This window comes from Ammodytes marinus, assembly GCF_949987685.1.
Source record: "Ammodytes marinus genome assembly, chromosome: 20".
Classification (NCBI taxonomy): domain Eukaryota; kingdom Metazoa; phylum Chordata; class Actinopteri; order Uranoscopiformes; family Ammodytidae; genus Ammodytes; species Ammodytes marinus.
The window spans coordinates 4,913,055-4,928,802 of NC_137224.1; the positions used below are offsets into that span (position 1 = coordinate 4,913,055).

Consider the following 15,748-nt stretch of genomic DNA (forward strand, 5'->3'; position numbering starts at 1 on the left):
ACAGGACAAACAGCTGGGCAAGTCAGAGGACACACAAGGGCAGGAGGCAAAAGGCCAGACACTGAATTAGAGGGCAATTTTGAATTAGATGAATCCCATTTTCAACTCAGATTTATTGGTCATGTCTTCTGGTAACCTCACAAAAATACATTCCCAACATTTTTTTTACACATTTTCAGTGTCAAAGAGGAACTAAAATGTAAACCCAAATTAAATGAAGATGAAATTTGAAAAATGTACTAAAACAATGTATTATATGCCATTATTTATCCTATTTATCAGTTATTTTGTTGTGTTATCATTATTATTATTTTTCTTAAAAAATAAATCCACAATTCATGTAAGAAGGTGTAGGAGTCATTTAATATTATTATCATACAACCTAATTACTGGACAGACACACATTAGATTCAGGGAATATGATTATTTCAATGGTTCTTTGTGTAATTATTTGCTTCTTGCTTACAGGACAAATACATAAAACAGAAAAAGAACAAGGGTACACTGCTCATATAATTCAGCTACGTGCGAAAAGTGTCCGCGTGATACAGACTGCGTCACGTTCCATGTCCCCGGAAGTGATTCTCTTTACCTAACGAGGTCGAAATGGCTACTTGCTGCATGTGAAGGACGGGAGCCGGCTTTATGTGTCGAGAACATGTATAAAACGCCATGTAGCAGACTGTCAGGTAACGTAATAACAACTTTGGCATACCCGTTAACATGTCTTTGCATGTTAGAGTCGTTTTCAAGTAGTGTCCGCTGAAAACAGTCCTCGAAGCTAAGGCGGAAGCTAGCCGGCTAGCCCTAGCATGTAGCAGTTGTGATGTTTGGCAGCAGGCTTCAAGTGACCTTAGAGAGGAGTCAACCGCATCTGCATGGCCAGAATTAGCCTCTTAGTGACAGCTTTTATATCGAGATTATTCAAGCTGTTCTGTTGTAAACGTGTGTCTTCAAATAACATGAAAAACTAACGTACAAATACCTATTATAGAATGTATAAGTAACCGACAACACAGGAAGTCTTCATTGTCTTTTACTGCAGTCTTACTAATGTCTGGTCTGCCTGATGTAAATACGTTATTTAAAATATTAGCAACATAAACACTAATTGAAAAAGGGTGGTATTATTCTGCATTCGTTTTAGCTGGATGCTCCTGACCCACTGGGTCAACAGTCTTTGTTGTTGTCAGGATTTCCATTTGGGAAATTGCCAAAACTACCATGGAATTAAGTTATCTTAACTTTGGTCATGCTTCAGCTGTGTCAATAACATTTGCATAATATTACATTTGTTTTTAATAAGGCAACATGTGTTGTCTGTGTTTACTGATCCTTAAAAGGCATTGTATTAATTAAACTAAAAATACTGGACAAAATAAGTAATGTTTATGCAAAATTGTCCCCAACCCAACTTTAGTTTTTCTCTACAGTTTAGTAGAGGTCTTAAAAAAGTCTTGAATCAAACTTGCCTTAAAGGCATCATAGGAGATTATCTGCAATATGCACTTTTTAATATGTTGTGAAAAGTGCTTTTTACACCCCAACAGCAATAAATGACTTATGGGCAATGAAAAAGAAACGAAAAACCCCCAAATTCTGTACCTTCTATAAACCTGTTAAAATGCTGACCAATCGGAGACGATGGACCCGTATCTAAAGAACCAATCACAATCCTGCGCGTTCTCTCCCCTCTGTGTGCGAGCCTGAGCGCGTTCACGGAGGGCAGAGAAAGCGTTCGTGCCATATCGTCGTGACTTGAGCCTTTTGACTTGACAAGACTTGCTACTTTCCCCAAAACCCAAAGATTAAAAAGTAGGCTATATTTTTAAGTAGGCTACTGCTCTGTATCTTTCATCATGTAGGCTAGCCTAGTGTAGCGGAGGAAACTGGTGGATGTCGCCTACCGGTACCGCGCTGATCTGCTTATCACTGGTTTCACTTCAGAGGTGTCGGCCAGAACACCACTTAAGGCCAAAAACGTCAGACTATAAGCATGAGAAGAGGAGTATGGTTTTTCCGCTCTTTATTTTCCTTCTTTCACAGGCACAGCAGCATAGATCGCAGGAAAAGAGACACAGGCTTACATTCCGCTCGTGAGGAGACGTTAGAACAGCTGTTGCGACCTGCGAATCGCGGCCGTCAATAACATCCATAAACTGTAACTTATAACAGCGATCGGGACTGCATGTACTTACTCACACACGGGTGATTCACATAAACACGTTTCAACTGTGTCGACTACTGCGGCAACATGCGCGCTCACACACCTGACCGAGAGAGAAGAGAAAAGGAAACTTACTAGACAGACCCTGCGGCCGACTGACGTCACGGCCACTAACTGACAGCTATACTGTCATCCACACTGAACAAAACTCATCTCAACACTCTATAAGAAATAACAACACTGTAACCTATAAACTTTGGGGCCTTTTCTGCATGTAGCCTATGTGTGAGTGTTTGTGTGTGTGAGTTAAATGTTAACAATCACTGGTAAACAGTGCAATTGGGAAGTGCAGCCAGCAGCGCTCGTGCACGGCTGTGTGTCGAGGGGTGGGGGAGGGAGTCCCGAGGGGAGAGGGAGGAGTTAAACGGAACTCCGAGGACAAGCTAATTTCAAATCATGCTAGCTCTCTCAGATCGTACAGTATAGCTTTAAGTGTTGTATCTGTTGCATCCATGTTCCATGAGAGATTTAATACATGCTTTCTTTTTCATTTTTTTGGTATATTGTGTATATCAATTTATAAAAGACGTGAATAAAACTAACATGAATACTTCAATGATTCAATTTAAAGTTTGTATCTCGCTTGTCTTGTAGGTTTGGTTGGTATAGGCGTGAAACAGAAATTAGCTCAAAATGTTCCTCGATGTCACCAGACTGCTCGCAGCCTTATTCTGCTGCACAGAAGAGATCCATCGCGCTGGCTGACGTACCAGCATCTCAACTTCCTGAAACGCCAGGTAACTTTCCCTGAGCCCAGCATATAGTTTATTTTTACTTCAGCATCTTTAAAAAGGTTGTGTTGTTCGTCAGTAATTCAATAGTATTGTCCTAATTCCTCAGTGAATTATCCCATAAATCATCTTTCTACCTGTCTTCCTTTTTAGTATGTGACGAAGAACAACAGTGAGCTTCACCAGCGTGCCGTCCCTAGACAGGCTCCTCCTGCCCTGATTATTGTGGATGAGAGAGATGACAGCGTTGAAAGACAGGTGCATAGAATACCAACTCTTGATCCTGTGGTCACTGATTCAGTGTTACAGCCAGAGGATGTCACCAGTAACAAACAACCAGAAATATCCACTGCAAAGCCTACTGCGGAAGAGGTTGCAGCACAGAGCGATTCTGTGTCCGGTACGGTTATAAATTCAAATGAGACTCCACACGTCCACGCAGAGACGGAGGAGGCAAAGGAGGCCCGTCTAGACAGACAGTGGAAACAGCTAAAGGTTGATGTGGGCGACCTGCCAGATGTCTACGCCAAGCTTGCCAAAATCAAACTCACAGGTAAAGTATGGAGGAAATCTTGAATTTACCATATTAAATGAACTGTTCACTGATTTAGTTTTGACCCAAGCAAAGCATTGCCCTAAATAGATCTGAAATAATGTCAGAATGTCGTAATCGTGCCAATGGATAAAGTATAACCAAAGATATGCTCATAACTGCATACAAAAGTACCTGCTTGTTTACCATATACAAGAAGATTTGCAGAAAACCGTCATGCAGTGACAGTAAGTCTATGGGACTACGGCCTTGTTTTGTTGACATGAGTCCATCCTTGTTTTGTTATTGTTCAGCCATTGTCACAGTAGACAAGACCTGCAGCATAACCCTATCCCCAGCTGTTGAACTGTATGCTCAGTATGTTATAAATAATCCTTGTTTTGCCATACATCCCTTATTGTAAATATGCTACTTCTTTTTGAGCATCAGGGCTTTGATAGTCTACTGGTAAATATTTAATACATTTTTATTCATTGTTTTGTTATAAAGCAAATCCAATACCTTCACACTGCTTACCTGTTTACTTTTAGTCAGGCTTCTACTGCAACAGATATATCGTTTAGTGTTCTTTAAATGTTAGTGTTAGAAGTATAATAAGGACACATTTAAATATCTGTTTTGATTCATATTATTATTCTTGTTTGGGGATTTCAGCACTGGTGGTTACGACTGCAGCAGCTGGCTATGCAATGGCTCCAGTGCCCTTTGACCCCATCATCTTCTTCGTGGCTTGTCTGGGAACAGGCCTCGCTTCCTCTACTGCCAATACAATCAACCAGGTAAGTTTACTCTATATATGAGTGTGTGTGTTTTGTATTTGACTCTTTGCACAACAGGGGCGGCAGTGGCGAAGTGGGTAGGGAGGTCGTCCTCTGAAGTGCAGGGTCGTAGGTTCGATCCCCCGCCTACTGGCCACATGTCGAAGTGTCCCTGGGCAAGACACTGAACCCCAAGTTGCTCCCAATGGTTCAGAGAGTGCCTTGCATGGTAGCTACTGCCATTGGTGTATGAGTGTGTGTATGAATGGGTGAATGAGATATGTAAAGTGCTTTGGGGCTGAGAATATCGTCTAAAAAGCACTATATAAGTCAAGTCTATTTACCATTTATAAACATGTTGGCCATATTCACAGCATGAGCCGTCTGAATGGCATATCCAATAGTGTGTGAATAATGTCATTCAACATTTACTGTTTGACTGTGGAGTTTAATCAACACCTACTCAACTCGGTGTCAATAAAAATGAAACATTCTAAACTTCAAAAATATGGGAGTCTTTCCAGGATTTTACAGATGTATCTCATACACTGGCAACTGTCTAAAATGAATGATTAACCACAGTTAATTTACTCAAACCACAAAGTTTCATTGAAGCAATATTTTTTTTTGCATGGCTCATGTACTGTACTTGTTTCAAATAGTACAGATGTTTCTGGTCTTAAATCAGTTTATTTTCTTAAGTTACATTTTCCTTTTGGATTGATAATGATGAAGACTTGTCTCAAAGCTGGCAGGATATCTGTTGCTATCATAAAGCATGAAACATTTTTTTTGTTGACATGTTATACAAACACGAACGTGCTTGTTGACAGACACTCACATCCACAGCTGTCCTTGTACTGATGCTTTTGTTTTTCTAGAAAATGCTGAAAGAACCATGCACATCCCCTGTTTTTTACATTCTTCTTTCGCTACGCATCTCAGAAATGCATTGACTTGACTGTAATGCTATTATTACTGCCCTGCTGAAAGCTTTTTCAAAGCAATAAACCAAGGAGAGGTAGTGTGCCTAGACACTTAGAAGTAGGGCCTGCCTCTGCTGTCTACTGTTGACTTTGTACATAGGAATTTGCTCCATGACTTAAGAATATTAGTATAATGGGTGACCTCTCCCTCAGCCTGAGATTGAACTCTTCTTAATAGTGTCTTTGGCCTGTAATTTGGCAAAGGCCTTGATTACATTGCAGGTTCCTGGCCTTGAGGCCAACCCCCCTTATCCTCCTCCCAACCAAGTCTATCCTGAACAACAACGTTCCAAATGCTGTCTGTACTGTTTTACAACAATGATGAAGTGCCTCTCCAAGTCAAACAAACTTTGCTTTCTGTAATACAACTACAGTCATACCCCCGCCCAACCTCTACCCTGCATCACTTTAGGGGGTTACATCTATGGATACGAGTGTGCAAATGTTTACACAGTTATGTTTTTATGGTCAGGTCTGAATAGTGTCAATCAGTCCACCGCCCAGGTTAACATTGTATTGTCTCTCCAGTGGTCTGAAACGGAGCTTCGCTGCACCTCTACCTCACACTGAGCAGGTGTGTAAATACCCTTCAGGTATTTGAAAAATGTCCCCCACTCCATATGTTGCAGAGAGTAGACCAGACTCAAGGTCCAAGACGTTGAGCGTGTTGAGTGATGTAAGAGGCGGCTGTCATTGTTGGTAGCCTGGGTGTCCCTTTATCTGTGGGCCCACCCTCGCATCAGCCCTGTCTGTCTTCATTTTCTCCCCTAACTCAGCCCGAGGTTAGGATACAACATGGCCTCATATTTCATTTAAACAATGTTATTTGCCTTTCAGTGCCTCTCTGTTGGCCTCCTCCAGTCGGGTCTAGTTTCATACCTACAGTAAAGGCGAAGGCGTGGGCAAAGGTGAAGTTCGGAGCAGATGTAGCCTGAGAACTAGTTGCAAATTAGATAAGTGTGTGTTAAAACCTGCAGGAAACACTTAGAGTCAAAGTTGAGATATTTTCCAGGCCTTTTCTAAATGCCACGCGTTTGGAGAAGTTTGTCAATTTAAAAAAAAATTCAAAGTTAAAATGAAAGCTACATTTAGAAAACAAATACAGAATTGAGCACACCATCCTTGTTTCTTACTCCTCCCTGTCTCATTTTTTAGATCTATTTTAGAATAATATACATTTTTGCTGCTCAGCGCATTCTTAAATATGTTCTGCACTATACGAGACCAATCCAGCCATAAAACGTCAGTGTGAGGTTGTGAAACGTTTTGATGTTTGATTGTATAGCTGGACCCTCCTGATAGAAATGATATGAAGGAGGCTGTATGAATAAATTGTGGATGTCTGAAAATATTTTGCGTTTTACATGTGGGTAAAAAGTGTTCTATGGTAGAATGTGTGGTATTTTGGGAATGCTTCACATGGTTTCTGTAGATAAATATACAGTGAATTGTAAAGAGATCCTGGTGGAATATTACTTCAACATTTCTCTCTGTTTTCACAATTGGCCTTGAGTGTATTAGCCAGAAATGCATCAGTGCTGACTCTGTTTGAGGCCAAGGGCTCCCTTTTTTGTTGCTACAAGCTGGTATGTGAGTCTGAACAATCATTCACACTAGTCAGATTTATTCTGCTCCTTTATGCTCCCATTTCTGTCTATGGGGACATGTTGCATGTCATCATAGCTTTAATTTGGAAGAATTGAAAATGGGTTTATTGCGCCAGACAAATTAGCCACCTGTCTTGAAGTGACTTCAAAGTCCAGACAAAGTCGTGCGAAGACACATTTTTCATTTAAAAGGATAAACATCATTAGGAAAGTAATTTTACTTGAAGTCTAGTGTCTCAACTCCCTCTGCTTGTCTGGCATGACAAGAATGTGCCATGTGCAATGTAATAGTAGTTGTTGTTGTTGGTGCTGCTTTGTTTGGACAAGAGGGTCATTTTCCAAGGGATGTCATGTGTCACGTAATTGCCTGTTGCACTGCTACTGTGGTATTACTATGCACTTCTATGCAATGGACTAATACTCTGTCGGCTCTTGGAGTCAAAGACACGCCCTCACCTGTGTGTAAATGATCTCAACACCTAAGTCATCCATTTGTTTATTGTAATCCTGAAAAGAAAAGGTGGAATGAAGAAAAACATCCTACCCTCAGATCTGCTGCCAAGGTTCTTTTTGAATGTACTCCCTTTTCATCTTGTGGTTCTTCACCTTTAGTGTGGTTAGTTGTGATCAAAGCTAAATGTCTTTCGTATGAGAAATCAAACAAAAGCTTGACAATCTAATAAAGAAGAAGAAGGTGCTATGAAGATCACTTCCTATAGATTTTGCTGCTCTGCCCTAATCCCTTAATGCTTATGATCTAAAGAAGCAAAGGAGTGTGCTAGTGTGTGACCACACAACTGTTGAATTACCTTGAGCAAAGGAGGAAAATGCCTTGAGGGATAGAAAAATGCTTTGGCTCTTGGAAGTGGCAGCCAGACCTTCAGTGGAGCTGTCAAAAGCCAAGGCTGCTCTTTGTCCCAATGGGAAGTGCCCGTAGGGCAAACAGAAATGCTGTGGTTTCCAGTTAAAATGTTACTCGATTTAGGAAACTGACGGAAGGGTGTAAGCACTTGGAGTCACGTAACAATGGCATTTCACCGTCTACAGTTTCTTACCACAGTCAAAAGACTTGATGCTGTCATGTCTATCTTACAATCAGACAGTCAGCTCCAACAACAAAGCCATTATTTGAGCTCCCAATTCTCATGGTTTGGCAATTATGAATTTTTCTCAGCACGCTATTATTTTCTCAAAGCTCTGTCTTGAAGCTTACACTGACATTAAGCCTTTGTGGAGGTGTTCAGTTAAAAATGAGAAATACCCTATAGAGAAATACCTCTCCAAAGGGTTCACTATAGAGTTCTTCTGTTCTTGCGGATGATAGTATCCTGGCGAGTTAGTAGAAAAACTGCTGGTTGTTGTGGTCTTCATGACCTGTGGGCCCCCCACACCGGGCCATACTCCCACAGGTGTCCCAGCCGTCATCACCTCCCAGTCTGGCCACTACTTTAAGCTAATTGGATAATTGGGTCAGACGAGAGTTTTAGGCTGTAGCCCAAAAGACCCCGGGGGAGTCTGAGGCCCCCCAGCAGTGCAGCAAAGACCTGATCTGGCCTTTTACTGTCACACATGTCCTGCTCGTGTGTTTTGACAGCGGCTATAGGGTAAGTCACACCATGTCAGCTCGCATGTTTGTTTTGATGAAAATTCAAGCTGGCTTGTTTTGTGGCTGCCTTGTGTCATTTCAGCTTTCGTGACCATGCCAGCGAGTTTGCTTTTGTGTCTGTGTCTCTCCTGTGGTGTGCTGTCTGAGGCTGGCACGCATAAGCGAGCCCCCACAAGCCCCCGGCCCATCCACTCCTACCACTTGAAAATACGCCCTTCTCTCTTGTCCTGTGCAGGCATGCATTATTTACCCTCCTGCGTGCCTCCTCCTCTGTGCATCTTGATCAGCCTCTTACAGTATATGGGTGCATGTCTGAACAGGGGGATAGGTTACGCAGAAAATGGTGTTTTAAGTATTATGATAACATGTTAATAATATATTAAATACATCTTCATTCAGTATTGAGTTCAATGAAATGAAAAAAAAAAGTTCAAAAGAATTCATAACCTTAAAAAAAAACATTAAATCTGGTTTCATGAATAAAAAAACTGTGTTGGGACCAGGACAGCTGAGTAACTGCCGTTTGTAGTGCAAATCTGTATAAAAAAGATGTACAATGAACATGTATGACAATGTTTCAGAGGATTTCTATTGAAACAAGTAGATTTTTATCAGTAGGTTAATGTAAATTGAATCAAATTGATAGCTCTCGGATATTCCTATATCCTTAATTCACAATGCAGCGTCATCATATAAAGCCACTGCATGTAGTGGAAGCTCATGCTTTCCCCATAAAAAGCACTGTCAAGCGCCTTTATAATCTCATGATACCACAGTATCCTTTTTCAACCACATGCTGTTGCTACGCTGGCATGTTGCCACAGTTGTGATCTTTATCTCAAACTGTCTTCATATTGTTTGCAGTGGCAGTCATCTTGTTAATCAGATTTATCCACACATATGGAGGTCAGATTGGTGTTCTGCCAACTGAAATGTGATCTTAGTTGAGCTTGGAAATTCAAGTTACTTTACATATTGAATCCTCCCTTGAGGCATATCTAGTGTAATGTCTTGTGACTCCGTAAAGATTTTCAAACGGTACTGATGCAAATTTGCACGCTAGTCTGTAAAAGTCCCAAATCCTACTTGGTTAAATTGGGTAACATTATCACAGTCAAGTTTGGAGTGAATAACTCAACTTGACTTTACTGTATGTATGAAGTTTAAAGACCAACTTTCATCTTTTAATTTGAAGCTGTCCACATCCCCATCAGATGAACAATGTAGGACTTGTTTACCTTGTAGGCATAGTCCTCCATTGTCACAGGACATAAGGTAATCAGACGTGTCATCATAAACTTTAATGAAGTAATTCTTTAACGCTATTTTTAAAATTAAAGTTGCTTTTTAACACTTTTCTGATGGCATACTATTCTTCATAAATAACTAATAGATAATAATTGTAGCTGATAATCATCAATAGCCACCAACCAAGTCTTTCTAGTGAACCCTTCTGCCTGCTATTACCTTCCTGTCCATTTTTAAAGATGCTTCTTGGCACAAAATGGCATGTCGCGAAGACTGTGCAGATGTAAGCTCTGTTAGGCCTGAAAATTCACAGAGGGATGTCAATATGACACAGTTGTGTAAAATAATTACTGCCTGACGTTGCTTTCAATGTAATTGTGTTATTTTATACTATATACTTTTATGTTCATTAATTTCTAAGATCATTGGCTGTGGCTGCAGTGATGCTTGCCAACTTTACTACACCAATTTTTCTTTCACTGCTTTAGACCGACTCACAGTGCAGATAGGGGTCAATCAGCAGCACAGTAGGTGGTAGTAGCTTACCTCTGGCTTGGTTGGCGGTAGATTTACTGTGCCCCAGCAGTCAAGGCTGCTACAACAATTTTGTAGTTTGGGGTACCTCAACATAACATGGTACCTTTTTGAGAGGATCATTATTTGTAACAAGACCTCATAGCCTTCAGAACCGTACCAACCATTGAGCCCTTCAAAGATAATGAAACCCTTCCAACACTGGATTTGTGTCTGTTCCCTGCTGAGAAGCAGCGACAGAAGATATGGTTTCAAACAGATGCTGTAGAATACCTCTACCATGATGCCATAGCTGTCCTTTTTGTGAAATGTATTTTCTTTACTTGGGAATTACAGTTTCCACCCCACTGTTCCCATACCAGAGTCCATTTGATGAATTACCGGGGATATCTTCAAAATAACCCCTATATTAAAGACATGTATTTGTTTTCCTTGTGAGGAAAGCTTCAAAGATATCTTGAGACAGAAAGAGTTGTAAAAGTTTCAGTGCTTGTCATATAAGCTCCATTGTCTATGTATTGTCGCTGACTGTTCAAAGTGTTTTGTCTATCAAAGGATTGTTTTTTGGACATTTTGTGGGGGGGTTTCTGAGTTAAAGGCCAAACACATCAGAGGCTTAACCAGACGGGTAATTTAACTAAAAACGAGATCCCATCCTTAGTGCAGATGCTGCTCTTAAAATCCTTCCAACAGCTTAGTTAAAACAAAAGAGCAAGCTGATCCTTGACATTGATAGGTTTGAGTTTTTTTGTTTTCCTTGTGTCCACCAAGCTGTTAGTTAAGCCTGGGAAAATGAATGAATGGAAATGTATTTTTAATTGCCTAGGAAGATGACAGCAAATGGAGGTGATGGGTATCTCTCCTTTCGGTGCTGGATTAAAATGAATATTTAAATAGACAGCCCTGTTTAATAGTTAATTTCTTTAAAGGCTTTTGTCTTTGCTAACCATGGGGTGCCTGTCCGCTTCAAACTGTACAAATGGATCTCTTGCAGCCTCAGATGGGAGACAGATGCTTTCGTCTGATAAAGACATGAAGGGTGAATCCACCTATTATATAGCCCCAAGATAATACCCGAGGGGAAGACAGAGCAAATACTGTTGCCAGGCAAAGTGTTAGTTAGGCACAGATACAGGGGTGTTAATATTATGGTTCGCAGAGATTTCCTTAATTGTTGACTTTGTATTTTTTATTTATTTACCTTTTCTTTTGAAGATTCATTTTGCATCAGTGATTGGCAGACAGCATCAGCAGTCTAAATAAGTACTTGTAGGTTTTTCATTTCAAGCAGCTCAAGCCTTAAATTACCAGCTCACATCAATAAAACATTCCTTATTAAATGTTTTGAGTCCAGCGGAGTAAATTCTGAGAAATGTTGGAATCAGCTTAAGTGTTTGTTTAGTGTCAGTTTTAATCACTTCCTCAATTCAAATATACATTTGTATCAAAGGAAATAGGATATAATATCAACCAAAGTTCATTCTTTAAAGACTTCAGTAATTATACCACATAAACCATAACATTTTTATTTCATAAGGCAAAATATTAAGATTGCTAATAACAGCAATTTTCCATATAAAATGCTAGCTCTATCATTACAAGATTAAACTCCACTGGTTGTCATCCACTGACCTGGCAATCACAGATAATACATGGTGTATAAAAGCCAGTTCTGGTTGTTAATATTTTTTTACTCCAAGGAAATGATCATGACCCCCTAACCTCAATTATACCCTTCCCTTTCCATGGACACCAAGCTAGTTAACTCAAGCTAACATAGTAGAAAAAAATAAGGACTCTTACAAAACATGGGTCTTCATTTTTGGCTGTGTGTCTTAGAGGGTAACTTATGTGTATCATTCATTTATCATATATTGTATCAATATAGATTAATAGGGACATCTTTAAATGTTTTACATTTCAAAGGCCTATTCCTTTTGATCATGGTTTTTCTTAGCATTTATTGACAAAAACGGTGTGTCCCTACTTCAAAAGAAGAAGAAAACATGGCCTCTCGTTAGCGTTGTCAACAACATGTCGTCATCTTCTGTGCCGATCACACTTACGACTCACAAGACACACAACCACTCACACGCAACGTGTCTCTCTGAGCTTTCAGTGCCATAGCTTGTTTGGACAAACACACCTCACCACAAAAGAGTTGCATTCACCCGAGGGGATGAGCACGACTGACTGATGGGCAGGTGGAGCCTCTCCACCTCCCTGATTAGCCTTTATTTTGGACAAAACACTGTGATTATGGGCTTCAGTCAGTGTCCAACACGGCAACATGCAGACACACACCATTGAGACTTGAGTCAGAGGAGGGAAACCACCCACCTAAGCACTGTCAGGCACCAATGAACCTTTCTACACCTCACACTGCATTTGGAAATGACTGACCTCATGCAAGCAGAGTAATGTTGTCACACCAATTCAGGCACTCCATCTGTTTGTGTGTAGTCAGCACTGCTCATGGCAGGGTTTTCTGCAGTTGAATGGTCATGCAGAGTCTCGATTTCAGTTTCCTTGGACCGTTCTAGAACTGCTTTTCCACCATAGATAGTTGCATGTCAGCACCTCCACCGTGCATTGTGGAGGTATCAGTGAATAGAGGCCCCTGTATGTCTAGAGGACAAACGGTTCCTCTGGCACTGTTGTCACACTGAAGCAGATTGTGAACGTTGATAATGGCATCAGCCCTTTGCACTGCTTAATGTTAACAGATTGGGACCAGAGGTTTGCATGACTATATGATGGATTTACTATCCCTAAATAGTGCCAAGCTGTAGCCCAAATGTGTTTTGTTTTGTTGAACAGCTCAAGATTACTCATTATGACATAAAGAAGGTATTATGGCCAAATAATAAATGTCTTTTCAATGCTGTAGACTGTCTTTTGTGACACTAATCTTAGTCAGATGAATACATAATCTGTTTTGATCTGTGGTACTGCTGCATTGCATTAAAATCAGTGACAGAGAGGTGAATAACAACTTTCTTGAAATGTCCTGCTGTTTTATGTTGAGCTGAAACTTTATAGTTGTTAAGCTTGCCTTCTTTGTTTTGTTTTCTGGGGAGTTACATGTGGATGCAAAGATGGTTCAAAGTTCACTGATATCGTTGTAAATTATTTTGATACATCAAAAATGTTCTATCTGTTCTAATGTTCAGGCATAGACCAATACATTCAAAAAACACTTGTCTTGATAATATAAAGCGTGACAAAGTTCTGTACGAACCTATTTGGTTTATGGTAGCTAAACAATAAACAAGTGGAGGAGAACAGTTCATTTATGCAATGCCAACGCGAGTTATTGATTTAGGAAAATATGTATGTTTAGAACATCCACGCAAGACATCACGGTTGTGTACAGTCAACCGTTTTTTCCCCCATAAAACTCAAGTTTGCCCTCTCTATCTGAAAGTAACTTAGCCAAAGGCAAGAAGGAACACTCTTTGTAATGCTGAGATCCGTGGATAATTAACAAAAGCAGCCCTGTTTATGGCGTGCCCGTGAGCCACCACTGAATGCTAATTTGATTCAAACTGAGAAAGGGGCAAGGGCATCGTTGCTGGAAAACAAAATGGTCACCAACATGCACCGAGGCTTTCCCTTCGCCTTTGATTTGCCTCAAATTATCAAAATCTCAGTTTAATAGTCAGGTCTATTTATTTATACCAATAATACAATGTTTTCTGATATGGCTTTACACACCATATTACTTTTTTGTTTTTTAACAAAACTTGTTTTGGGATATGAATTTTAAATGGCAGATCAAGAGTTAAATTCATTAGGCTTTCCATTCTGCCATTTGCTCAAAGAGTCATTTATCATCTTAACGTTTGCTAGCGGCAGGATTAATTAAACCAGATTAGCATTTATGTTGTCATCTGGTCAATGTCATCTTGGCAAATTACCATACAAAGGGAACGCTACAGATCTCTTGTTTATTTGTTACAACTTTGACTAATGACACATTTTTCTTGTCTCTATTACTATGGGTTCATAAGCCCCTAGATTCTTCATATAATTGGCTGTTCTGAGTAGGTATGTATTGAATTGCACCTTATCTGTTGAATACAAATCCTCATGCTATACTTTTGTTAAATACCGTGTATTGGCTGAGCATTATGAAGACATCACATTATTTCCAGACACCCTTGATTTAGACTGCCTTTCATTTCTCACTACTCTGTATTTTGAGTAATTGTTTCTGCGCTTTTCAGCGTCTGCTCTTAATACTTGAAATTTGAAAAAAGGCTCTTGCCTCGTCTCCAATGACTATTATTCAGACTGAATTTCCTGGATCTTAACTGCCACCCAAGTCCTCAGCCCTTCATTATGTAATCACACAGCATCCCCTGTTTGCACACTCTTTTTGTATTACCACAATTTTTGGTTTTGCTCATAAAAGTCAAATTTTAAAGCAGATATTAATGAATGAGTGCTCAGTGTTTGGGGCAGGGGACACAACCGTATAGGCTATCTGAATATTGTCTGTGCTATATGAACCTACGTCTCCTGCTGTTGTAATTTCAATTCCACACAGGTTCATAAAAAAAACTCTGTTCTCACAACTTTTGGTTACATACACAAATCTGCTGATGCTTTTTAGAAGTGAACTTCAAGTAAAGCCAGTAGAATGCAAACTCAGCATCTCTGTATCTCCTACTGTGTTATCTTCCTTAAATTCATATTCTTAAAGGATAGAGTTTCACTGTGTATACGCTTTAGGGGCAACCCAGGTGATTTGGTTGAAACAATCTGCACTACCTGAACAGTATGCCTATTCCTCTAATCGGACTGTTAAAAAGTATCTAAAATGACGCCATAAAAAGGCTGCTCTTCTCCCCTTTTTTCAATATTTGTTATTCCGTTAATTCATCAATCACTTTACAACAACAACATTGTGTGTCACAAAACGCTGAGAGTAGTAACTTATGCTGTCGAAAATCAACTAGTATTGAGGTTTGAGGATTGTGACGACCCCCAATAAATTGTGGTTGTCAACAGTAACAACCTGGTTACTGTTTCTCATATTAATGTTTTTTTTTCTAGGCTTTGTCCTATCAGTGTAGCTAGCCCTTAGGTAACATGAGCAGTTGCACAGGCCCTTCCCGATTTAAAGTTTTCCGGTGACATACAACATATACTGCCCTTTTTATATGGGGTGGCGACACAGAAAAGCACAAAAGGCTTAGGAAGTCTACCTTTGTGTGTCTGCCTCAGTATAGCATTACTTGTGTCTTCTGTCAGCATGTTCGTCCAACTGTTCCTATCTCACCCGAGGGGAGCCTTCCTTCATGTTGGGTGTGGACCTCTCTCTTTCTCTGTGTCACAGGAAACACTGTAGATAGTTAAAAGGATCTTCAGTCATACAATGATGGCATGGCAGTCTGTCAGACTCTGTCATGTAGTCACTGTTGATTACTAGGTGTGTATGTCTCTGGGTGTGTGCGGCTTGAACATGTGTACTCCCTCTGCATGTGTTGATG

The 15,748-nt window shown here is 40.1% G+C and overlaps 1 protein-coding gene across 1 annotated transcript in view; it reads left to right on the forward strand.

Moving 5' to 3' along the window:
- The first annotated feature begins 583 nt into the window (after nucleotides 1-583).
- cox10 (cytochrome c oxidase assembly factor heme A:farnesyltransferase COX10) overlaps nucleotides 584-15,748 on the forward strand; it is a 30,889-nt gene continuing 15,724 nt past the window's right edge. The window contains exons 1-4 of the mRNA XM_080048867.1: nucleotides 584-689; nucleotides 2,822-2,964; nucleotides 3,112-3,511; nucleotides 4,166-4,290. Coding sequence (XP_079904993.1) covers nucleotides 659-689; nucleotides 2,822-2,964; nucleotides 3,112-3,511; nucleotides 4,166-4,290 — 699 coding nt within the window. The 5' untranslated portion in view covers nucleotides 584-658. The remainder of the gene's footprint in view (nucleotides 690-2,821; nucleotides 2,965-3,111; nucleotides 3,512-4,165; nucleotides 4,291-15,748) is intronic.